We start from the raw sequence: 24,624 nt of genomic DNA, 5'->3' as shown, positions 1-24,624 counted from the left end.
ATCTCAAGGTTGTGAGTTCGAGCCCTATGTTGGGCAACAGATTCCTGCATTGCAGGGGGTTGGACTAGATGGCCCTTGTGGTCCCTTCCAATTCTATGGTTCTATGAAATAATAATTTTAAAATCTGCTAATTTTTATTTAAGTACCGAACCCCCTAGGGACTATCTAAAATTTAGTAGCAAAGGAGGCAACAGAGGGAGGAGTCACAGAGATACATGGGCAAGGATACAAACAAATGCAGTTATACATGGGCGCTTACTTCAACTGTAGCTAATTTAACTCGCTGCTCCTTGCTTTGATCAAATTTTCCCACCGGTTGAAATAGCTGATCGGTGATGCAAAGAGCTAACAATCCAAGGGCGGAGCTGCTTTCTAGCCCTTTTCCCACATGGAAAACCTGCTTTTCGCTTTTTGCAATCCTCAGTCTGGTGAGACAGTTGCTGGTGCTGCCATTTTGACGGTGGGAGGCTAAAAGGGGCACTTTCATCACTGATGGGCTAGTTTTCTATTTGCAGGCATCTCCCCCCCTTTTTTTTAAACAGATAAAGAAAAACAAAGCTCTTATGGCATCCTCTACCTGACACATGAAGAAGGGCAACACATTCTATCTCCCTCTGCCTTAAAAGGGGATTAGACAAATTTCTGGAGGATAAGGCAGTCGGTTGCTGCTAGCCACAGTGGCTATGTTCTGCATCCACTCTTGGAGGCAGTTTGTCTCTGAATAATGGAAACCACAGGAGGAGAGTGCTCTTGCACTTATGTCCTGTTTGTCAGCTTCTTAAGGGCACCTCGTTGGCCACTGTGAGAACAGGATGCTGAATTAGATGGACCACTGGCCTGATATTATGTTCTTTACTTCTCTGTCCTGCTGCAGAATCTGTCTTAGCGTGTAGTATGTGCAAAGTTAGAAGGATGTTGGAATAATATTATATGATTTTAGCAGGAATGATATAAAGGATTTGGGAATAACTGACTGTTAATTGGTGAAAGGAGGAAAAGTAACATTTGGGAATAACTGACTGTTAATTGGTGAAAGGAGGAAAAGTTACATTATATTAAGACAATTTACAGGACAAAAATTTTAAAAGAGGGAAAGGATTTGCTGAAATAGATAATCGACCTAGAATACAAAAAAGGGAGGTGTGAGGAGGTCAAGGAAACAAGCTAATGAAAGAATAGAAAGGAGATTTGATGCTTTTTCTTTTTTCTAATTTTGTTTTAGTTTAATGGGTTTTATTTTTCTGGGTTTTTTCCCCTTTTTTATATTGTGGTGTGTTGCTTGGTTTTTGTTTAACGTAGTATGTTCATTTTTTCTTTTTGTAATTCTTGAAACTTTAATAAATATCATTAAAAAAAAGATAAGTAATGAGAAGATTTACTGTATTTTTCTTTGCGTTTTTGTTTCTGTTTAATGGATTTTATTTTTCTGTTTTTTCATATTGTGATGTGTTGTTTTGTTTTTGTTTAATGTGGTATTTTCACTTTTTCTTTCTGTAACCTTTAAAATTTTAATAAATATTATTTAAAAAAAACAACAAAGTCTGATGGGCAGTTGATGCAGAAAAGGCATTCCTGGGAGCAAAGCAGCCTAACCCCCCACCCCCACGAACTCTGCACCAGCCTCAGTTCTACATTTAGTGCCTTGCGAAAGATCCCAGGCTAAGTAAACATCCCCTATGATTTTCTTCTCCCGAAAAGAAATGTTTTGATTTCACATCAATCCAAGGAAGCAGTTTATAACCCATGCCTGTCACAGAGACTTTTTCATCTCTGCCCAGGCCAAACTCTCCCACATGCTGTATTTACACTGAATGCTTCCTGTGAAAACAATGCAGCTGAAAAGTTTACACCCGTGTGGCGTGGCAGGCACAAAGATGGCCCCCTCCCACTTAGAGCAGCTGAGAGCCCGAAGAGGAGAAAAAGGGGGAGAAAGAAACAGGACTCAGGAACTTGCAAACCTGGGGAAACCATGAGAACTCCCAATTTCATTTTAAATGAAAAGCAGCCATCTAGTCCTCATGGTAGTAGCGGAAATGAGCCAGGAAATGCAACAGTGGAAATTGCACTAAACAAGCTATGCAAGGCAGTAGGCTAAACTCTAGAGCAGTGTTTCCCAACCTTGGGTCTCCAGCTGCTGTTGGACTACAATTCCCATCATCCCTGACCATTGGTCTTGCTAGCAAGGGATGATGGGAGTTGTAGTCCAAAAACAGCTGGAGACCCAAGGTTGGGAAGCACTGCTCTAGAGCACAAATGCCCATGAGTATGGATTGAGCAGCATGCTTTGAGCTCAGTATTATTCAGCAATTGCTCCTCACAAGAAAAAAGTCTGGCGTTGGGCTCATAATTCTGCCAGCTGAAAATCTCAAGTGTCTATATGTAAAAGAAAGGCAAGCATCTAGTCCTCAAGACCAAGGAGGTAGGCTTGAAAGCCTCTGGGTAAAATAAAAAATGCTGTGTGTCTATGTAGCATTCCTAGCAATTGGGGAGAGGTTCTTTAATGGCCTGCTCAGCTCCTTTCTCCTCTTCAGGATTTAGCAGATGCAAAATTATGCAAAATTAAGCAAATATGTGCAAATGTGCTTAACTTGCAATCATCTATCCAGGTCACAGAATCCAGCTTTCTTCTTGGTGTACCATCCGTACTGAAAGCACAGTGCACAAACAGCCTTCAGCCAAACACTCTGGGCAATGCCTATCTGGCGGAGAAAGCGAAGCTTGCTTATTTTACTGTTTTAAGATCTTGCTAGTATATTATTATTATTATTATTATTATTATTATTATTATTATCCCTAAAGAATCACAACAATAAGGTAAATTGAGAGTGAGTGGGAGTTGGTGAGAGACAGGAGAATGATGAAGAGGTAAATTTTTAAAAACTGGGAAAGAAAAGTGCTGGAAGAGACTCTGAGCTGGGCAGGTGGATTAAGGGACCAAGAACTGATGGCTGGGGGGGGGGGGCACTCTTGACTCTAGAGGAAGGGCATTCCTGGGTATAGAGTGAAGTGGGGTGCTGCTCAAACCCAGCTGAGGATACCCCTGTTGTGGAAGGGAATGGTGGGTGGGGAAAGGAAGCGGGGCTTGTGAGGACTGTCACTTCAGAGGGCTGCGTGGAAAAAAGGAACAGATGGACCTCTCGTATTCTTATTGAAGAATTTTAAGCCCAGCTGAGTAGCTGCGCTCAGGAGGGAAGCCGCCGTGCCAGCTTTCCAGGAGCTGTGAGGGTTTCATCCGATCAATTATTCACAACATTGTTTGGGGCGGTTGAGGGAGGAAATGGCGGGCCAGGCAGACGGGAGTGGATTGGGGGGGGGGGAGCTTGCTTGCTTGCGTGCGTGCGCTCCTGTGGGTTTGGAAACTGTACACATTTTTCAACTGAAGTAGGTGCAGGTTGCCAAAATGCACCCAAAGCCAAAAGACCCCAAGAAGCCATCTAGACCACCCAGCAGCAGGGATAGGACTTTGAGAGCTGCAGGGTGGGGTTGGTCCTGTTTCTATGCTATTCCTTGGGCCGATTTGAAGCATTTATCATTGGTTTTCGTGTTTTGAACCTTGGCTTGTCTTTTTAACAATGTTTGCAAACCACACGTGGGACTGTGTTATAGCAATGGTCCATAAACGCAACAGCAGCAACAAAAGGGGTGTGGGATTTGACAATGGCGCTCTGATTGTGCATCACCACTTTCTCAGTTTTAAGTTTTGTTTGTTTTCAAGTTGCTGGACCATGGGATGGCAAAGACTATGTGGCCAATGCTTGGGTGAAACACCAGAAGCCGGATGAAGAGGTGAGCATCTCTGGGTTTTTTTGTTTTGTTTTGTTTTTTGAGGGGGGCAGAAGGGACAGAGAAGCAGAAAGCACAACTAGGCAAAACCAACCAACCCAATTTGCATCATTTAGATTCCTCATGGAACTTTAAAACTTCAGATATAAGTGTCATGGCCCACTTGGGGGGGGGGGAAACCATGACTTGATTTCCTCCCACTGTCACCTCTCCACCTCCAAATGTGGGGTTCTAATCCAGAGCAGTCCCACAAGAAGTCCACACGGTCCTGGGTTCAAGGCCCATGGTTCTGAAATGAGTCAGCAAAAACAGTAGGGAGCAACTCTCCTCAAAACCAGCCCCAAACATACCTACCCATTTCCCTTGGTCAACACAGGCCAGATGAGGCTGGGTTTTTAAAAAAATATTACTGTATTTCCTTTGCAAGCCCTCTCTTGGAAATACACCATGAGGGACGGGGTCCAATTCCATGGGTGGGAGGTGTGCAAAAAAAGTGGACTTGGTGTGCTTTGACACTCGTCCCTCCCCCCCTGCTGCTCCAGTTTATCAATAAAACATTTTATTGCTTTTAGCTCAAGAGATGACCTCGGCTTAGTGGAACGCTGTCTCTTTCGCCTGACCTTGGGAGAGTTCCACAGCGGCACTGCTAAGCGGAGTCCATGGCCACTGGAACCGCAAATCCTTCATGGCTGGAAGGAGGGCAAGCAATGCCCAGGGGACGGGCACTGGAAAGGACATGGGTGCCGCTTCACCTTGGACACATGGGACTGGAGGAGCAAGAGAGGCTTTCAGTTTCCTCCAAAGAGAGGCAATTTTTTGGTTTGAAAAATGAGAAACACAAGGAGGAGGGAATTGGAGGCTGTGTATTCTGCAATCACATAAATCCTGGAATGGACAGCAGAATTTTGCTAAACTTTTCTTGAAAAAAATGAGATATGTTCTAGTAATAAATAGTATTAAGAGGAAAGTAGCCTCATGAAATAGAGTGGGGTAGACAAGATTTCCAGTAGGTTTTATTTTTTTTTGGGGGGGGGGGAGAACTTCATTTCCTTGCACATTTCCTCACACACCCATCCAGACCAACAAAAACAAAATTTCACAAAATAATATCATTCATGCAAGCTAGGAGTTATATGGTTGCACAACCTAGCATTTCTGGAGGGCAGAATTGGGGTTCAATAACAATATCGCTTCGCTATAGTTACACAGTAAATATGAATAGCCCTCTAATTATCTTTTGACAACAGCCCTGACCATTCTCCTCAAAGTCTTATTTAAGTCTTTCTCTGTAAGACCGCTGGACCCATATAAAACACACGCAGAGCAGAGGAAAACTTTTCTGACGCTGGTAACATGCACAGCAATACAAAGGACCCTTCCATACTCCGGGCAACACACAGCAATCCTTCCACCCTGTGTGACACAACTTTGCATGTACACACACAGATACATTCTCAGCTTTCCTGTGCCCTCCTCAGGTCCCCCTCACCCGGCACCCTCGCCAATTCTTGCGCTGCAATCTCTCCGAAAGAGAAAACCCTAAAGTGTTAACGGTGATCGGTGAAATGGCACAGCAGATTGCTACAATAAATAATTTACTGATATTTATAAATATTCAAATCAGCAGGCTTCAGAAATTGAAAGGGGGGGGGGGAGAGAAGAGAAGCTGGAAAGTAAATGTGTGTGTGTGTTGGTGCAGGGGGTGGGGAGTTGACATTAATTCCCTGACTCTCCAAATTCATTTGAGGACTATTTCTCATTTCAAACAAATATTAAATCTTTTGGCATAAAAATGGGTGGGGTGTGCATGGGTGGCAGGGGGTGGGGTGAAATGGAAGGAAGGAAGGAAGGAAGATGTCTCTATGGCTGGCATTCTGCACCGTCTGCCAAGCCAGCACCTTCAGGCTGGTAACCTTGGACTGACAAGCCACAGGGGACCCCGTGTCAGCTTGTGTTACCAGGGTGCCTACATTTGATTCCACCAGATTCCCAAGAAGGAATCAAGGCTAGAGGTATCTCCAATGGCAACATACGCTTCACCATAAAGAAGAAAAAGGCGGTGGTGGGTGTGGCGTGTCACCTTTAAAACTACTTTCTTCAAGGGTGCCTTTGTTCTCTGGTGGAGCTTGAAATTCTCCTTCCTTGTGTGAACCACCCTGAGATCTTATTATGAAGGGCTATATAAATCTAATCTAATAAAGCAAAGCAAATCAAAATATAAAATAAAATAAAATAAATAAAATAAAGCAAAGGTTGCTACAGGTTGCTGGTAGGACAGGCACACCATCCCAATACAGACAGCAAATTTTATGTGATGGTCAGACCAGGGGCAACCAACGTGGATATGCTGTTGGGCTCCTGTCTCCTTGAAGACCCAGGCAGCAGGGCCAATAGCCAAGGGTGATGGGAGCTGCAGCCCAACAACATCTGGAAAGGAAGCACATTGGCTACCCTTGGGTTAGAGCAGCCTCCCCCAACTTGGTGCCTTCCAGATGTTTTGGACTACAACTATCAGCACCAGCCAGCACTGGGTTGTAGTCCAAAACATCTGGAAGGCACTGGGTTGAAGAAGGCTGGCTTAGAGTGTTGGACTGTTATTATTATTTATTAAATTTGTATACTTAGCAAATCCCTCGCTTTGCTGTGAAGCTCTCTGGGTGATTTCTGGCCAGGTCATATTCTCTCAGCCTAACCTATGTGAGAGGGTGATTATTAGGATTTTTTTTTTTTAAAAATGGTGGAGGACTATATACATCTGGCATTGCAAATTGGGCAACCTTGGGCACAAAGCCCAAGAACATCCTCTGGCACCCAAGAAACTCCCCCTTCATCGTGAGGTGCTGAGGATGGTTACAGTTTTCCCTCCTTGAAAGGTGTACAGAGCGGACAAAGGAAGCCAGGAGAGTGATGCTCCCTCCCACTTCTTCTTTTAGCTCTAATTATTCACTTTATTTTGCGCGTTTATTTCTCACATATTTTTACGCTGCTTGCCCATCAAGAGAAAGATCACAAAGCCGTTTCCCCAAACCCACCAGCAAAATTAAACACAATATAAATGATAAAATGCAGAAAACTGTAGAATCAAAAACAAGAAAATACAGTGAGACATCCTACAATATCAAAGCATGATTAATCCTACAAGATAGGGCAGCATCAAAAATTTAAGGATCACAGCAGCTAACAGATCAATCTGGGCAAACAAAAATATATTTACGTGACAATGGAAGCTCTTCAAGGGTATAGCTGCAAGTGAAGAGAGTTCCATATCTGGGGTGCTGCCACTAAGGAGGCCCTATTCTGCCCCCACATGCCAAGCACAAAAAGCCGTGCCCAGGCTTTTCAAGGCTCATATCACCACCTGAGCTGCCTATATGAGCCTTGAAAAGCACATAGTGCTGGAAGACAAAACAGGAGGAACAATAAACTGGCAACTGAGGCCTTGAAACCATCCCTTTTAATTCTTGTCTGCCCCCACATCGAAAGGGGTGAAATGTAGAGTACACTGTGATATGATTTATGGCCTGCTATGGATGCTTATATTTTAGTGAAGCTGGGTAGGGTTTGCCCTTCCTTAGTGTTGAATGGAACACCTGTAGTCATTTCTATTCTATTAATCGGGATTTAAAACGTGTAGAGAATAGTTTTGGCATTTTTAAACATCCTGTAAGTCACTTTGAAACTTTCCCTCTCCCCCATAAAAATCATCATCAACAACATCAGCATCATCTCTTGAGAGGCTTGTTCCTCCATCCTCCTCCAAACATTTTTGCAATCACTGCCATTGCATGAAGCTGAACTGAGGACAGCTCCTCAATGGCTTAATAAAGGTATTTCTGAGCCGTACTCTCATTGACGAGATGGCCTGTGGCCCTACTCCGTGGGTAGATTACCACAGATCCCTTCTCTCCTGCACTCATTAACCAGGGCCCCAAAGCACCCCATTGGTAAATGCCTGGCTCCGGCATGGGGTGAGCTTCCCACAGGATGAATAATGCTTTTTCTAATGCACGGGTAGCCTGTCAGCTTCCTTACTCCCAATGTTTTATGAGCTTAACTGAACGGCTCTGAACTCCCTGGTAAGAAATAAAGTTATCCCTCAGCGTCCCCTTCTAAACATTTCACTCAGTGCAAACGGTGTTTAAGAAAAATGAGGACATATTTCTTCTTAAGGATGCAGTATCCCCCTTCAGAGGCCTAATTTATGCCATATATCAACTGGCCAAGGGAGAAAGAGGCAGGCCGGCCGCATTGGGAGCGCAGCCGGCCCAAATGGAGATTCTGCGCTGCTTGCTTTAACCACTGCTGTCCTCCTCACCTCGCAGGCTTGGAACACCAACCAGACGGCACGCACACAAAAATCGGATGGGCGCTGCACAAACTCTCGGCACTGAGCACCTTTGCCACATGGCGCATTGGCTCTGGAGTCCACAGGATTACAGCATGGTATTCTGGGAGGCTTAGTTGGAACTGGCTGCCAGGTCCTAAGGGGTTCACAACCTGAAATGTCGAGAGCAAGGCCTCTTAGGGTAGGGCCTGCAAAGATCAGTACCAAACACAGAGACTCCTAGGGTCTGCAAAGGCCCAGGACAAGGCAGAAGGTCAGGAGACATCCAATACCTGCCCAGCTTTGCTCTCTGTGTTAACAGATGCAATGTGGCTTGTGGAACAGGCCACAGAGAGTTATTGTATGGTGGCAAATTGGGACTTCATGAACTGGCAGGACTATGGGAAGGAGGAAGAGGATCCTGGCAAGGGGTGTAGCTGGGAATGAGACACACCAGGGCAACCTGGGGATGAGGAAGGAGAGGTTGGTGTAGAAATTACTCACAGGGTGGCGGAGGATGATGAAGGGATGGGAGTCAGTGCACAGGAACCAGAGCAGCAGGACCCATCACCAGAGCCAGAGGGGCCCCTGTCTCAACAAACACAGCAGATTCTGAGGCATAGGGAACAGCAGGCAGGGTGCTCTAGGAGGCTGAGGCAGGCAAAGGCCGACAAGCCCAGCTCAGGTGGGGCTCGCTAGCTCTAGGAGGAGGTGTGTGATTCCTCAGCCGGAGTAGGCTTGGAGCAGGTGAGGGTCCCATGCCTCATCAATCCCAGATGCGGCAATCCACATGCAAAGGGCAGCAGAGCTGAGGTGCTGTATCTGTTCAACTGCCCATGTTGATTGCTCTAGGATCTCTGCGGGATCGTGCTTTGGTTTGGACACGCAGATTGACCCTGGAGTGGGAACTTGACACACTGACTTGTCGCCAAGTAGACCAGGGGTTCAGGACAGGTGCTGGTCTTGCTGGGGCCAGGATGGTACAAATCTAGATTGCAATGGGCTCTTGAACATAGAACAAAATTGGCCTATGTTGTGCTGGTCACATATACAGTTGACTTATGTTACCGGGAAGCCATGATTTAATGCCCACCGCTATAAGCACCTGCATGACTGACTTGAGGCCATGCAGAAGTCTAAAGGGCAGCTTATATCTGGCCCTCGGCACACCACTCATTTCCAGATCCCGAGTTCGAGGCCACAACGGGCATGCCACAAATGTACCCTGGCAATGAAGAGCAGGCTCCTTCCAATCTGGGGTTGTGCTTCAAGCAGGGAGGAGAGGCAGCCATGATAACAGCTAGGTGAGTAGAACTGGTGCCAAGAGCATATCTGTCAAGAGCCCACATGCCATCCAGGGATCTACTTCCAAGACCCCTCTGGCCTTGTTGCAGTGAGGAGGCAGACTCAGTGAGGGAAGGGATAACACAGAGGGCGCCCTGCCGAAAGGCCTTCCAAAGTCCAGGGATGAAAATTGTTGTGCTCATACTCAGGGCGATCCAGCATCTTGAATTTCTACATGAGGAGTTTCTATAGGGCGCAGAGAGCTTTCCTAAGTCAGTACATTTGAAGCCCAACACTATAGCTAAGACATAATATGGGGGGGGGGGACAACAACACCCCCCCTTTTTAAAAAATAGCCTCAGTGCTCCAGCCATTATCTGAACACTTCTATCCTGAACCTTCTGTTACAAACAAAAAACCCCATGTACTTTCCCAGGGCAGTATTTTGATATTGGTATATGCAGTGCTTTTTTATGGGGTACGCATAACCCTAAACATTTTGTGAATCTTTGTACTTTTGTCCATTTACTGTATTTATTTCTCCTGATTTGAACTATAAAATGGTAAAAATGAAGTATCCCTAGAAAAAAAGCACTGGGTATATGTGAGGATATGCAGAATTGGCTTCCAGGCCCAATTGTGATATACACAAAATCTAGGTTGAGAGGGAGGCCTGAGAGAAGCCTGTAAGTTGCCTGGCAACCACATGGGCCTCTATTGGGAAGTTGGCTTCAGTGTTCGAGATCCAAGCCCTGGAGCTGCTGGTCCATGTTGCCCCCTTTAAGTCATTTAAATATCTCTCTCCCAAATTTTCCTTTTGCCTCAGCCACAAGACAGAAAGCAGGGCCTAGGTGTTATTGTGAAGCATTATTACAAATGTTCTTGGTTCATTTGCCCCTTTCAAAGCAATATATAGAACACCCATTCCGTTGAGGTAGCCAAGTCCCACATCTAACAAAAACATTTCTCTTGAGGTGGAGAGATCATCTACTTCCTCCAGCATAACTTTTGCCATTGCAGGGAAATGCAGACATCCCAGATCTTCTTGATCCACAATGGCTTTTATGGTGCATGTCTACTCAGAAGCAAGTGCCAATGTGTTCTAGGCTTACTCTCTCTTGGTCTCTCTCCTAATAAGACTTACAAACGTTCTTGCCATACCTGCCATTGCATCTCTATCTCCAGCTCTGGTTAAATCAATAACATTCTCTATCACCTTTCCCTTGTGCTTTTATTCATAGGAAACACTTTCCCCCAATGTAGGAACACTGGCTTGCCATTTGCAAAAGGGGTTCTGTTCCTGCTTCGTGTCTTAACTGGACTTTCCCTTTACTTTTTTAAAAAAAGAAAAACAACAACTGAAAAATATAAAATTAAAACGTCACTCCCAAATCTGCATCTTCCATCCTCTAGCTTATTTTAATTTTGTTTATATTTTTACACGCATTAAAAGGTTTACTATCCAAAACGAGTCTAAGTGGTCTCACTTGTCGGCTAAGTAACTCCATAAATCAACCAGAAGTGTTAACATCTACACCACAGCCCGAGCCATCAATCTTGCCCCATTTTACAAGCGAAAAACAAGGGTTGCTGTGGGGTGGGTGGGGAGAGAGAGAGAGAAAGGAGGGGTGGGGGTAGTGGGAGCACTAAAGGAAGCGTAGCTGCTGGCCAGCAAAAGACCGGGAGGGTTCGTCTTGCGGAAAGTTATCCGGGAAGCCAGGCACATTGCCAAAGGAACGGGATCCAAAACACCAGACTCTTCAAACTCTTCCGTCCCAAAGGCACAGGCTCCGAAGGAAACAACGCAGATAATAAAAGGGAGGTTTAGTGTTAAGGGCAATATAGTCTTGGGTGCTGCTACATGGAACTGTTTCCGGACAACTTACCCTGGGATCTGTTCTAGGGAAGGAGTATTGACGAGCTGTGCTAGGAGAAATGGGCAACTTGTTACCTACGGCTAACTCCCAGGAGTCTCACCACCAAAGAACGGGAAGCCATAGTTCCTGCCCATGGAGAATGGGAATTAGACAAATTCATTGAGGATAAAGCCACCAGTGGCTAGTAGCCCCGTTGGATATACCCTTCTGGTGTATGGGACAGTGTACTTCTTAATACCTCGAAACTGCAGGAGGGAAGAGTTTCTGTTGGGCTCAGGTCCTGCTTGTGGGTTTCTCAGAAGCATCTGGTTGGCCACTGTGAGAACAGAATGCTGGGCTAGATGGACCACAGGCCAGATCTAGCAGGCTCTCCTTATGTTCTTATGATGGAAGCCACAGAAGGCCAGAAGCTGATGACCTTCTCAAGGAGGTTCTCTCACATCATGTCAAAGCTCTCTTTAATCGTACAAGCATAAGGATAGCAATGCTTAGCATTTATACAGCACTCAAAACTTCACCAGTCGATACCACAACCCCTATAAGGTAGGGGAGTATCATTATGTCCATAATCTAGAAGGGAAGGGAAGGGCTGAGAGAGTGAGTGGTATACACCAAAGGCCACTTAGAAATGAGATTTGAATTGAAGGGTTCCTTGCCTCTGGCCTCCTATGCTGTACCCTGCACTACACCACACAGGAACACAGTCACAGCCAAGAGTACATGCATATGCAAATGGCAAGGCCACATGGGAGAAGGAAGTATTGTACTGAAATACACCCTGGTACATATCACCCATTTCAGACAGAGCGGCATAGGAATGTTTGCATGCATGCACATGAAGTCACACTTGTGTACAGCAACACACACACACACACACACACACACACACACACAGAGCGAAAACCCTCTTTCCATGTAATGAGCCAAAGCTTTGGAGAAACACAATAGTAATATCCTAGGTAAAAGGTAAAGGTGACGGACTCTGGGGTTGCGGTGCTCATCTCACTTTATTGGCCGAGGGAGCCGGCGTACAGCTTCCGGGTCATGTGGCCAGCATGACTAAGTCGCTTCTGGCGAACCAGAGCAGCGCACAGAAACGCTGTTTACCTTCCCGCCGGAGCGGTACCTATTTATCTACTTGCACTTTGACATGCTTTCGAACTGCTAGGTTGGCAGGAGCAGGGACCGAGCAACGGGAGCTCACCCCGTCGCGGGGATTCGAACCGCCGACCTTCTGATTGGCAAGTCCTAGGCTCTATGGTTTAACCCACAGTGCCACCCGCGTCCCAATATCCTAGGTACATCAACATTTAACACTGATCTACCCACACGTACAAAATATGTATCTGTGGAGGGTCAGCGTTAAAACATGTATGTGCGCGCACACAGAAGCAAATCATTTTGCCCCACTCCCAAAGAGCATCAAAGGCACACTAGCGTTGCACACCCATGTTTATGGGAATACCCATGGGAGAGATAGCAGAAATCTCAAATGTGGCTCTACGGTGGCTGAGCAGAATAGTGCTCAGCTGGACCCCACAGACCAGCTGGCATCAACCTGGCACGACCCAGATGGTTCGGACCACAGCTCTCATTGGCCCCAGCCAGTCCTGACTGGAGCTGATGGGAGCTGTAGCCCAAATCGTGTGGAGGGCACCAGCTTGGGGAAGACTGCTGTAGAGAGGCGCTCATCCCCAAACGCCAACATCTCCCCCTTCCCCCACAGCCAGCCCTAGATATGTTGGAGAGCCCCCCAAGCGCCTCTTTGGTGCGGCCATCCCATCCATGCGCGTTTGTGCAGGGCAAGGCGATCTCTCTCTCTCATTCTCTCTCTCTCTCTCTCTCTCTCCCCTCTCATCTTTTCATGCACTCTATTTCTCTTCCCCTTTCTGAAAACAAGTGAGCTGTAAATACTGTTTAACCTTCTCCCCCCCGCCCCCTCCCCTCCGCACTATAAAAACACAAATATGCCATAACTCAGCGGGCCCAGCCGCCGCGCCTCCAACATGCCCTGCTCCAGGCCTCTCAGGAAGGTCATAACAAACGACTTTCCGATTCAGTGCTCCTGAAATAATTTTGTGTATTAAAACCTGAATCTGCACTTTCTGGACCGAAAGCCTCTCTTAATTATGGCAGGCGTCCTTGGGGTGGACAGTGATCCTTCACTACAGCACCGTTAGCCAACCGGAGAGGCGGGAAGTGCGGTGCCCCCCACCCGGGGGGCTTAGCACTCCACCATTGCCCATCGCTGCCTCCTCCCTCCCTGCTTGCTTCCCCCCCGCCCCCACCTGCCCCCCTCTCCCTCCCCACCCCCACCCCCGCCTTCCCTTTGCCCAATCTGTTTTCAAAGTGTGTCTGTCCTTTATTAAATTGTTTTCTTTTCCACATTATCAGTTGCCATGGAGACCTCATCTCTCGGATTATTTGAATTTCATTATATCTATTGATTTGGGAGCATTTCATCTTTTTTATTGTTTTTCTGTCAATTTTCAAAACGAATAACCATCTAATTTGCGTCAGCGCTGATTATGTTTGTCCCTCAATAGAGGTCGGCAGCTGCGTCGAGGAAACAAATCAATGGGAAACCATCATAAACCTCCCCAGTACGATCTCCAGGATGTGTGGGTGACATTCCACACTGGCAAAAGACACTCATCACATCGAAACTTCTTTCTTTTACCTCCCCCACCTCTCTCTTTTTTTCTTTCCTTAAAAAAAGAGGGGGGAAAAATCCAATCCTAACTTCGGGCTTGAAAAAAGCTTAAAAAGAAAAGCTCAAAACCAAAACCCTGATATAAACCATTTTGGATAAAGGTGTTGGAAGGGGGTGGGGAGAGAGAACCCTAAAAGGAGAAAAACAACATCAGCAACCCAAGAAGGCTATATTTCTTTAATAACACACACACACACACATATATATATTTTAAACCACATGAAGAGAAATTAAGAGAAAGAGAGGGGGAAAGTGAAGTGCAATTTGCAAATTGCTTACTATGTTTTTTTTAAATAATTTATGCAATTTTAAGCATTTACGTATAAATTTTTTAATAAGCCACCCTGGAGCAAAATGGCCATTAACATCCTAACGTCCTTCTGCCCGATGGACTTGTGCGCAGGATCAATTTCCGAGAGTACTTCCCCTTTTCTTTATGACATGATAAAACCTTTTTAAAGCAACTTACACAAATAGGGAATTTTTTTCCTTCCCCCTCCCCTTTTATAACAGCCTCCACTGATTCACTGGGGAGAGAGTGTGCATGTATGCAAGTGTGTGTGTGTGAGAGAGAGACAGCAAGAGAGAGAGAGAGAGAGAGAGAGAGCGCTGCGCTGGGGAGGGCAGTTGGCAGTAAGACAGACCCAACCCTAACTGGAACGGACCTGGCTGTCCTTCTAACAAGGGCATAAACTTTCATTAGCGATGCACACAGTCAAAGGCAATTTAGGGAAACGCGCAGTACGGAAAAATAAAACCTCAGCATTTTATATATATATTTATATATATATATATTTATACACACACACACACACACACACACACACACACACACAGAGTGGCTCTTCGCCTTCATCCAGGGGGCTCTATCCTTGAGCAAAACTCTCTGGCCAAAGTGACCCACACTGGCCGTGGGGAGGGCAGCAAAACTGCAAGGGGGCAGGAAGTGTGTGTGTGTGTGTGTGTGTGTGTGTGTGTGTGTGTGAGAGAGAGAGAGATTGTGGGGAAGAGAGTGCACAGGAGTAGGCAAGGATGCAGTCAGACCCAGAGAAGCAACTGGACTGAGAAAACACCTAAGAGATGGAAATAGTGGGTGTTTTTAACATCTAACATTTTGATGTCCCTCCGAAAACAGGCACCTAGATACTGGACATCGTTACAAAGCCTTGTCCGTATTGTCACACTGAATAGACAGCTTCCTCTTAATCAGCCGCCCTCTTGCTGCACAGAATATTCTATCGGCACACAAGGTCCATAGATCCTCGGACCACTGCAATCTTGCCAGCTTGTGCAATTTTAGCAGTGTGCATTTAGAGTGCTTAAAAACTTTGCAACTAGACCACCACAGCCAACTCACAGCGACTACATTTCTGCCTGCAAACTGCTTCCTTCCACCAAGCTGGGAATCCAGAGAATGGAAGGGAGGGAGGCAGGATTCTGGATAAAAGGCAGGTCAACGGTTCCAGACATTGGTGTGCTAAGGCACACGCTGCCACCTCTTTAGCCAGCCTCGCCATCCCACTTCAAGTCCACAGATTTCCTTATTAACGGGAATACATTTCCGCCGTGTTGCGTTTGAGCATTATGTAGAGAATATGGCAGAGTTTATCCTCTGCTTTCTAGAGGGTTAGTAGGCCAGCCTCCACCCCAACCTAGTTGATGTTGGACTTCAGCTCCCATCAGCCCCTGCAAGCAAGGCCAAGAGTCAGGGGAAATGTTTTAGCATCTTAATTTACCAGGGATCTCCAATGCACAGGGAGCAGGGCCAGGTGTAATGTGTCTGGCCCTGCTGCCCTTTCTCATGTGTTTACTAATTTACTAGCTCTTTACTAACTTTTTATAACTAATTCTTGAAGAGGGCTGCAGGAGAAACGGGTGATGTGCAGCCATGCTCTCTAGACCAGCTAACAGTTTTTGGCAAAGGTGTCAGAAGTTACATCAGTGCGAGAGAAGGAAACATTACTGCTCTGTAGGATGTGCAAGGTCCCCAGGGACTTGGGATAGTGCTGATTTTTGCCTGCTGAACTGGAGGGCAAGCAGAAGCACAGACTGGACTTTGTGCTGCAGCCCAAACCACAGTGTGAATGCTGGGAGTATGAAGGCAAACTTCATGAGTTGGAAGAAACGTACCCTGTGGGCCAGATCTAACCCTCGTGGTGTGCAAATGCAAATAATGTATGTCTGTCACCTATAGACTGCCCAATTTTTTTAAATCTCCTGAACCCCACCAAGCATGAGATTGCCCTGATTTTGGCCAGTTTAACTCAGCTACTCAAAGGAGGTCACCCAAAGTTGAACATTTCCAAATCATATATATCCATTGACTTTACTGCCTATCTATAGCCGGGGGATAAAAATAGCCGGCTCAACGTGGAGGTGACTTCAGTGCTGTAGGGTTGCCAAGAGCTTCGTGGGCAACTTTGGCAGCTCTGAAACACCACTAACACCAAAACAAGATCCGCCCAGTAAATAATTCTGCATTTGGGCGGGTCACTATTGTTTTTTAGAGGGTTCTGCAAGTATGACCACATCCTCCCTTTGTGCTGGTATATGTCATAGAAATACCAAAAGGTCAACATTACGTTCCACCACCTGATTAAATGTTCTAGGAAGCATCTTGAAGGGTAGGTAGGATGAAAGAAACATGGTAGTCCTTAATTCAGCTAAACTGCAAGGCGTGCTAGCCCACCCCCGACTGCTGGTCCTGGGGCCCAGACACTTGGCCTTGTGGGCTGGTGTTTCGTGGTAGCTTTTAGGGGGCTCAGCTGTAGGCGATGTGTGTGCTGATTTTTAAAAACAAACAAACAAACAAACAAACAAACAAACAAACAAACAAACAAACAAACATGTATGCATGCAGAATGTCACTCCCCCACAGAGCAACCCCCCCATGCTGGCAGAAACAGGTACTACCGCAAGTATTTGGCAGCTCACAAGGAGGCAGAAGTGGATATGACTGCAAGACGCGTGGTGAATTCAAGGCAGAGTGGCATGATGTAGCTTAAACCCCAGGCACAAAAGACAGTCAAGGGTTCAGGGGCTCTTTTAACAGAGCACAATGCAAAGTGAGTATCACCCCCACCCTTTCTGGTTTAGCATAGGAACGTAGGCAGCTGGTTTAGCCCAAATTGGGCCATTGGTCCATCTAGTTCAGTATTGTCTACACTGGCTGGCAGCAGCTTTCTATGGTTTCAGACAGGGGACACAGCCAGCCTTTCCTGGAGATGCCAGGCACTGACCCTGGGACCTTCTGCATGCATGTCCTGATGGCCACCAGACTTGTTCAAAAGAGAATGAAACAAATTCATGGATGGGAAGGCTATCGATGGCTAATAGAGATGATGGCTGTGTTCTCCATCCACTGTCCGAGGCTGTATGTCTCTGGATACCAGCTGCTTGGAATCGCAAGTGGAGAGAGTGCTGTTGGGATCAGTTCCTGCTTGCAGGATTCCCATGGGGGCAACTGGTTGGCCATTGGGAGATTCCAACAGGCTCTTATGTTCTTCTGATGCAGCTACCCTGTTACTTGCATTAAGGGATGTTCAAAGCGCTCCAGCTAGTTGGGGCAGATCATTCATCTGCCTGCCAATGGCACATTTGAAGAAAACAAGCTGTGAAAAATGCCAGCAAGAGGGCAAGAGAGAAAGAGAGGAGTGATTCTCCCATCAAGCTCATTTCCTCCTTTCATTTGCCTTTCTTTTCATTTTTTTTTTTACTTTTAACTGTCATTAAAATAACAAGTTTCTGTTCCAGTCTAAACATTCCCACATTGTATAAAGGGTTATGTTACACCAGAGTCACCGTTGGGCCCAGTGTTTGCACAGAAACCTCGCCGCAGGTCCCCCCCTTCCTGACAAAGTGACTTATTAAAGTTTAAACAGTAATTAACAGAACAATAAAAATAAAGGGATGTTTGGGGAGTCGTAGAGCACGCAGGGTTTTTTGGCAATCCCAGCAAAAAAAATAATATGTGTGTGTGTTGTTGTTGTTTTATTTTGTTGTTGTTCCCAATACCCTGAGCTGGCAGGAAAAAAACGGCTATGAAACCAGAGGGGATGATCGGTAGAAGGGAGCTGGCGGGCGGGGCGCGCGCGGAGGGAGTGCTGATGGAGAAAGGAAGCCCAAGTATTCAGTCAGTTGCCAGGGCAAAATGCAAAGGAGCTTGGGGTGGGGACGAAGCTCTTGCATGGAGGCTGTGTTTGTGTCTCTGTGTGTGATACTGGAATAGATCTGCATCTTAGGGGAGGCAGAATGAACCCTGGAGAAACCTTGGCAGATGTGGGCCTGAGCCAGAACGGGTCTTAAGGTCTCTCAATAACCCCAGCCAAGTCCCATACATGAGTCATCTGCATCAGTTAAGGTGGGGGGACGGACAGTTGTACCACTGGTCAGTTGGTTTGAGTGTGGTGCTGATAACGCCAAGGTTACAGATTCAATCCCCATAAGGGACAGTCGCATATTCCTGCATTGCAGGGGGTTGGACTAGATCAGTGTTTCCCAGTGTTTTTGGACTACAACTCCCATCATCCCTAGCTAGCAGGACTAGTGGTCAGGGATGATGGGCACTGTAGTCCAAAAACAACTGGAGACTGAAGTTTGGGAAACACTGGACTAGGTGATCCTCAGGGTCCCTTCCAACACTACGGTTCTATGAAATGTCACTTAGGGCACAGTCAAACACTGATGAGGCAGTTGATTTAATGTGGATTCTTCCATTACTGGAGACCAAGAGGCGTTTTTCCATAGCAGCGGTTCTCAAACTAGTTGCAGGAAACTCAACTAGATCATACATGACAAATGGCCATCCAACCTCTGCTTAAAACCCTAAATGAAGGAGAGTCCACCACCTCTCATGGGAACCTGTTCCACTGCGTATTACAAGTGTCTCATCCCTGACCATTGACTGTACTGATCTGATAGTCATGTACATTCATTTCAAGGGGTCTAAGAGTAACACTAGCCTTGCTGGGAAACAGCTCTGAAATCATGCAACTGTACAGTCAGGAAGAAAAGCAAGGCTGGTAAAACACTGAGATCTTAGTCGTCCCCCTGAAATCTTTTTAAACATCCACAGGCAGGAATCTTTCAACTGCCTCCTGGGAGTGCTTGCATATCTTGGGGTAGGGTTGGGGGCAAAGCATGGATTGGGACCTTCACTTCTTCACAGAAGGAAGCGAGACAATTATCTAGGCCTTGTTTCCTAGCTTCCATTTTGTAAATAGGTCATCAGCTACAATGGCAAGTGGGGGTGAGGGAGGGAAGAAAAAAACAATAATTAAGCATCGGAAAGTCTTGCTGCTCATTTGTAAATCCTGAGTCGAAAAGGCAGCAGTGGCGGGGGGGATGGGAACATTGTTGTTGAGTAGACCCAAAAGATCTCTGCCAGCATTTGCCCCAAGGCTGCATTCCCACAAACAAGAGCAGGCTTTGGGTGTACAGTATATATATTTCTGTGGCAGCAATTTAGCCAGACACCTAAAACCTTGAAATCCCGGGACTACGGAAAGAGTTTATGGAAAGCCGTGAAATATCCCAGTCCCCTTCTGCCTGCTTTCTAGAGGGAGAGGACCTTCCTCAAGGGATGGAAAGGATCCTATGACTCAGCTGCAATTCTAGGGAATAAAACAGGAGTAGGGGACTTCCTCCAGACAGAGGGCCACATTCCCCCTATGAACATACTTCTGGGGGCCACAAGCCCATTCTGGATGGAGCTAGAGGGGAAAATGGGCAGAGCCTCTGTGTAGTGGGCTATGTTCCAGCTTTGTAAAAAGTCAGAGGTTTTCTACACATACACCTTTTCGCCCAGGCAAGCCAGAGGTATTGTCACAGCTCAATGGCACAATCCAAGCAGGCACAAATTGTGCAAAGCTTTGGCCTGGGGAGAAGGGATGCATTCCAAGGGAAGAGTCCTGCACACAGGGAGGCCCGGAGGGCTGAACAAACCATCTAGCTCAATACTGTTTACACTGGCTGGCAGCAGTTCTCTGGGGTTTCAGGTAGGGAGTCTCTCCCAGCCCTACCTGGAGATGCTGCCAGGGATTGAACCTGGGACCTTCTGCATGTGAAGGAGATGCTCTCTCACTGTTTCTCTGCCAGTGTGGCTGGAGGAAATTCTCACTTGCCACAGGCAACCAAGAGAGTGGCTATTTGCAAGCCTAGAGTGAAACCTTTCCACTTTTACTAAGGTGGGGAAAGTGACTTGACAGAGCCACAGAAGAGTATTAAAAAAGCTACTTCCCAGGCAATTACAAATGGAGATTTATTTTTTTAAAATCATTTTTTTTTAAAAAAAATAATCATCATCAATTGCTTGATGCAAGGAAGAGGGGAGGGGGGCACTGATCAGGAGGTGGGTGGGTGGAATCTGCTGTTATGAGTCTGAATTCACCTCAAAGGTCCTGAAAGGTGCTGATTTAATAAGCTGTGTAACGAGCCCAACGTTAGCTGAAGGCAGCCCTAGAAACTACGGGGAGATGGCATTTTGGGGGGGTGCGTGTTCGGAATTAATGAAGCTGGGAGAAGATGGTGGGTTTCTCTGACGCTCTTGCAGGAGAGAGATTGGGGTGTGCTTTGTCCAGGATGTGCTTAATAAAAGGATACTTTTAAAGGATAGATAAAGATGCCATGGAATGGGGAGGGGGGATAGCAAAGGTTCCTATTGCTTTTGACAACTAGGGCCTGTGGGGTGTTCCAAACTCCCCATCATCAGCCAAGATTACCAGGGTGTGGAGGGTGCAGGACTAAGACTGTCATCGTGTTGGAAACCAGCAGATAAAATCAAAATTCTGCATCCAGACAATCAAACACATCCTGTGCATGAAGAAAGTCCTATGTTCAATCCCTAAACATCTCCAGCTGAGAAGCCAGTTTGCAGATGATGGGGGGAAAGACCCTTCTTTGTTTGACAACCTGCAGCAATGCTGCCCGTCAGAGTAAGCAATGTTAAGCTAGATGGACAAATAGTATCCTGTGCTCCTAGCATGCTGGGTCAAGAAAAGTGGGACTCCTCAGCCAGCACACATCATGCCAGCTTGCCTATATTTTATTACTTTTGCATAATGTGCCCTGCCTGTGCCAGTCATGGGGGGTGACAGCCCTAAAAAGAACACATCATCTTGGCAACCTCTTAAAGGATGGCTTCTTCAACAAACTGTGGCATTGCAGCTGCCTGGATAAAGCACAAGGCTTTAAAGAGCAAGACATTCTCCAAAGGATCCTGAGAACTGTACTGAAATGGGTGCTTGGAATCGCTGCTGTGCGAGGGCTGAACCCCAGTTCCCAGGATTCTTTGGGGGAAGCAATGTGCTTTCAAAGGATAGTATGTACAGAGCCTTAGGCAGGCCTGGACAGTGGCATCCTGGGTCCTGGCTCGCTCCTCAATGTCATATAAACACAGCTGCTAAATAGGAATACAATTAGAGGAGCAGGTTCCTGGAGACGGCAAATTACACCCCAACCTTTTCTCTCGCACTCATGCAAACGCTCCTTACCATTGAAAAGGGGATGCAAAAAACGCGAGCCCCGTTTTCAATTTATTCTTGCACAGGCAGGTGCTACAGCACCCGCCGCAGCTCCCCTTGCAATCTCCTTCCAGCAGCCTGTGTTATTTCTTAGGCTTTTGCTCCTAGCAGCATCGGTGGGAAATAAGAAGAGAATTGCTGGCTTGTTCAGACCTGCCCTGGGGTTGACTGCACGTAACGCAAGACCTTGGATCAACAGCCAGCTTGGGCAACCTTTGCCCAGAGCAACACCCAGTGCTGCAGCCCCCTGGCAGCCGTTTCTCCTTTCAGGATCTATCCTCTTCCCCCATGGCCTTTTCTGAATGAAGCTCAGTTGCTTGGTGAGAAATGAGGCGGCAGAGAGGAAAGCAGCAATGGTAAGCTGGAAGCAGCCACCCACAGCCAGGAAATGGCCACCTTCTGTGAATTCTGGGTCCATGGGTGCAAAGTCACATAGCTGTCCTCTCCTCCAGCCTTCCTGAAGCAGTTCGGCTCTGGAGAAAGCCAAGGAGAAGAGAAGGGACCCTGAAAGGGCTTGCTTCCGTGTCCACAAGCGCACTTCTAAAATCACAGGCTTGCTGGTTAAACACAGGGCTTTGCCAGCTGAAAAAGTGGCCTCTGTGGATTAATCAACCAGAGCTTGACGGGATAAATATATCAATCAATGCTGCAGCCCTGCTTAATAGTGTCCTGTTCCCATTTCCCCTTTAGTTGACAGGCCTGAGATTTGAACAGGGGTTGACCCGTCTAGGCCAGCAATGGACACACTTTGAAAAGTCAGCAAAATCGCCCTTCCCAGCGACATGGCTGATTTGCACTCCCAGGGGCACGACGACTCACGAGAGGGACACGGGACGATGCCTAGGAGGTGAGATCAGGTCAGGATGAAAACAGCTGGGTTTATAGTTCAGGTTGGTAAGCACAAGTGAGCTCAGTGATGCCAGCTCACCTGCTTGCTTCTTGAGCATAAGGCAATAAAAGTTTTTTCTTTGATTTCGTACGTACACACACATCCAAAACCACCATAGGCCGTCATGCCAATGACTCAAATTAGCATCTTGACGCTAATTATCAGGCTGCAATTTTGTAATAAAAGTACAGGAGTGGGTCTTTTAATTTTTATAAGTATCCCGAAAGAGACTTGGCTACTCGAACTGGTCTTGCCTTGGTTGCAACAGTTCCTGTGCTGCCCTGGATTAAGCAGAATTGGAAAAAAAATCTTGAGGATTGGCCCAGGGAGCGGAGGAAGAAGAGGAAGAAAAGAATCCCTTCTTGACCTCAGTAGGTCACATCATTAGAGGTGCTTTGCTTTCGCAACTCTTCCAGAACCCGGGCAAAGCTTGAGAAACAAAAAAGGAACTAATTTGTAAGTATTTTTAAAACTGAGGTATTTGTGACAGTGGATTTAGTGGTTGCCAGCCATCTGGAATACAGAATTACAGCCACCTCCCTTAATCCTATATTCCTTAAACCCTAAAGCTGGTTATAGCAGAGGGATGAGGAGGCAGGAGGGGTGGGGAGAGGAAGAGGAAAAGCAGAGGGGTGAAGGGTGGAGGGCAAAAGAGGAGGCAGGACTCTCCGAAAATTGGCAAACTTTCTTAAATGTTTCTTAACCCTCACTGGAGGTAGCAAGGAGCCTCTTAGCTTAAAATGGTACAAGAAAAGAGAGGTGCTCTCTACAATGCACAAGAGCACACGATCACAAGTGTCTGAATTTATTGTGCACACAATCTCTCTCTCTCTCTCTCTCTCTCTCTCTCTCTCTCTCTCTCTCTCTCTCACACACACACACACACACACACACACACGCACGCATCCTGGCCTGCACAAGGCTGTCAGGTAAATTAGATCTGAAAGCTGACAATTTCTGACCATATTTCCTTGATTATTTCAAACAAATGCGCACCAGCCGCTGTAAGGAGATTACAGTGACATAAACGTCCCGAGCGGGAGGGAGGGAGGGCAGAGAATTCAGGTCACCCCCATCCGTCCCCCATTTGACAGCCGCTATATCGCTATCCAATCCAATAAAAAAATCCCCCCTTTTGCTTTAATTAATTTTACAGCTAGCTTGCTTAATTACTTTCAATCAAAATCCTCCTGCCATCGCAAAATTAGAGATGGTTGAGCTCCATTAGCCTAAATTCTCCATCTCCATATAGAAAAAGAGGCTCCTTCCACGGCAGACCAAGCCAGGGTCTCCTGCCTCGCTGGGCTACCAGCAGGCGGATGGGGAGTCTGTCCTCTGGTGAGTCGGCAAAGGGAAGCGGGGCCGCCAGCAAAGCCCCAGAGACAGAGAACCAGATCCCCAAGCAGCAGAGGGCTCGGAGCTGCTGGCAATGGGGGTCAGAGGGCCTGCTCAGGTAGGGTCAGGGAAATCAGCAGATGCCTGCTTCTGCTCTGCCAATCCCAGGCCTGGATTGAAAGCTCCCTGAGAGCTGGAGGCTGCCTTTTCCTGGGTGGGTGGAAAGAGAGCCTTGGAAAAATGTGTTATCTGTGTGAGGCCAAGACGGCACAGTGGGTAAGGAGGCTGAGCTCTGGACCAGGAAAATGCTGGCACAAATCTTGCCTCTGCCACAAACTCTCCAGATGGTCTTGGGGAAATGACTGTCTCTCAGCCTCAGGCTGCATCCAGACCATTGCCTAAAGGCAGGACTTAGGAGCTGTCCTCAGTCATGCGCTTTTGCAACACATGCACCACACTAGCAGACCTCCACCCACTTTGGGCTGCTGCCCTGCTGCTTGTGTGTGTTTGCCCCTCCCCTTGTACTCTCAAATAAAACATCAGTTGATAAATATGCCTTATTTTAAACCTTTCCTGTATGGACTGCCACTGGGGTGGCGATCCAAAGACCCCTACCACTAGGGCATGTTGAATTTTTCAGCTTTCAAAATTTAGGGGTGCTAAAAAGTTGCTACATGACTTGTGAATTCAAAAGGTATTTTGGTTAAATTAATATGATTTCTATGCTTGGGAAGTAAAACGTGTGTGCAATGTGTGTGCAATAAATCATTAAAAATGATTGCCAAGTACTTGCAGTTATATTATTTATTATTAACACTATGTAGCATTACATGACATTTTCAGAAGGTAAAATTAAAATTCTTTGGTTTTCCGAAAGCAGCTTATGCACTTCTTCATCA

At 46.6% G+C, this 24,624-nt stretch overlaps 1 protein-coding gene across 12 annotated transcripts in view; it reads right to left on the bottom strand.

Moving 5' to 3' along the window:
- CASZ1 (castor zinc finger 1) overlaps positions 1–24,624 on the bottom strand; it is a gene marked incomplete at its 3' end in the record, with an annotated part of 444,050 nt that overhangs the window by 72,965 nt on the left and 346,461 nt on the right. The window contains exons 1-2 of one of the 12 annotated variants that reach the window (XM_081870662.1): positions 8,612–8,731; positions 8,099–8,280 (exon numbers count right to left, since the gene is read on the bottom strand). The exons of 6 other annotated variants lie outside the window; for them this stretch is intronic. In XM_081870662.1, the coding sequence (XP_081726788.1) occupies positions 8,099–8,189 (91 nt within the window). In that variant the 5' untranslated portion in view covers positions 8,190–8,280; positions 8,612–8,731. Of the gene's footprint in view, positions 1–8,098; positions 8,432–8,611; positions 8,732–24,624 lie in introns of those variants that run through there. 5 more of the 12 variants (XM_081870659.1, XM_081870668.1, XM_081870664.1 and 2 more) reach the window with 5 other exon arrangements.

Source organism: Podarcis erhardii, assembly GCF_964252035.2.
Source record: "Podarcis erhardii genome assembly, chromosome: 7".
NCBI lineage: Eukaryota > Metazoa > Chordata > Lepidosauria > Squamata > Lacertidae > Podarcis > Podarcis erhardii.
This window is presented reverse-complemented; position numbering and strand designations above follow the sequence as displayed.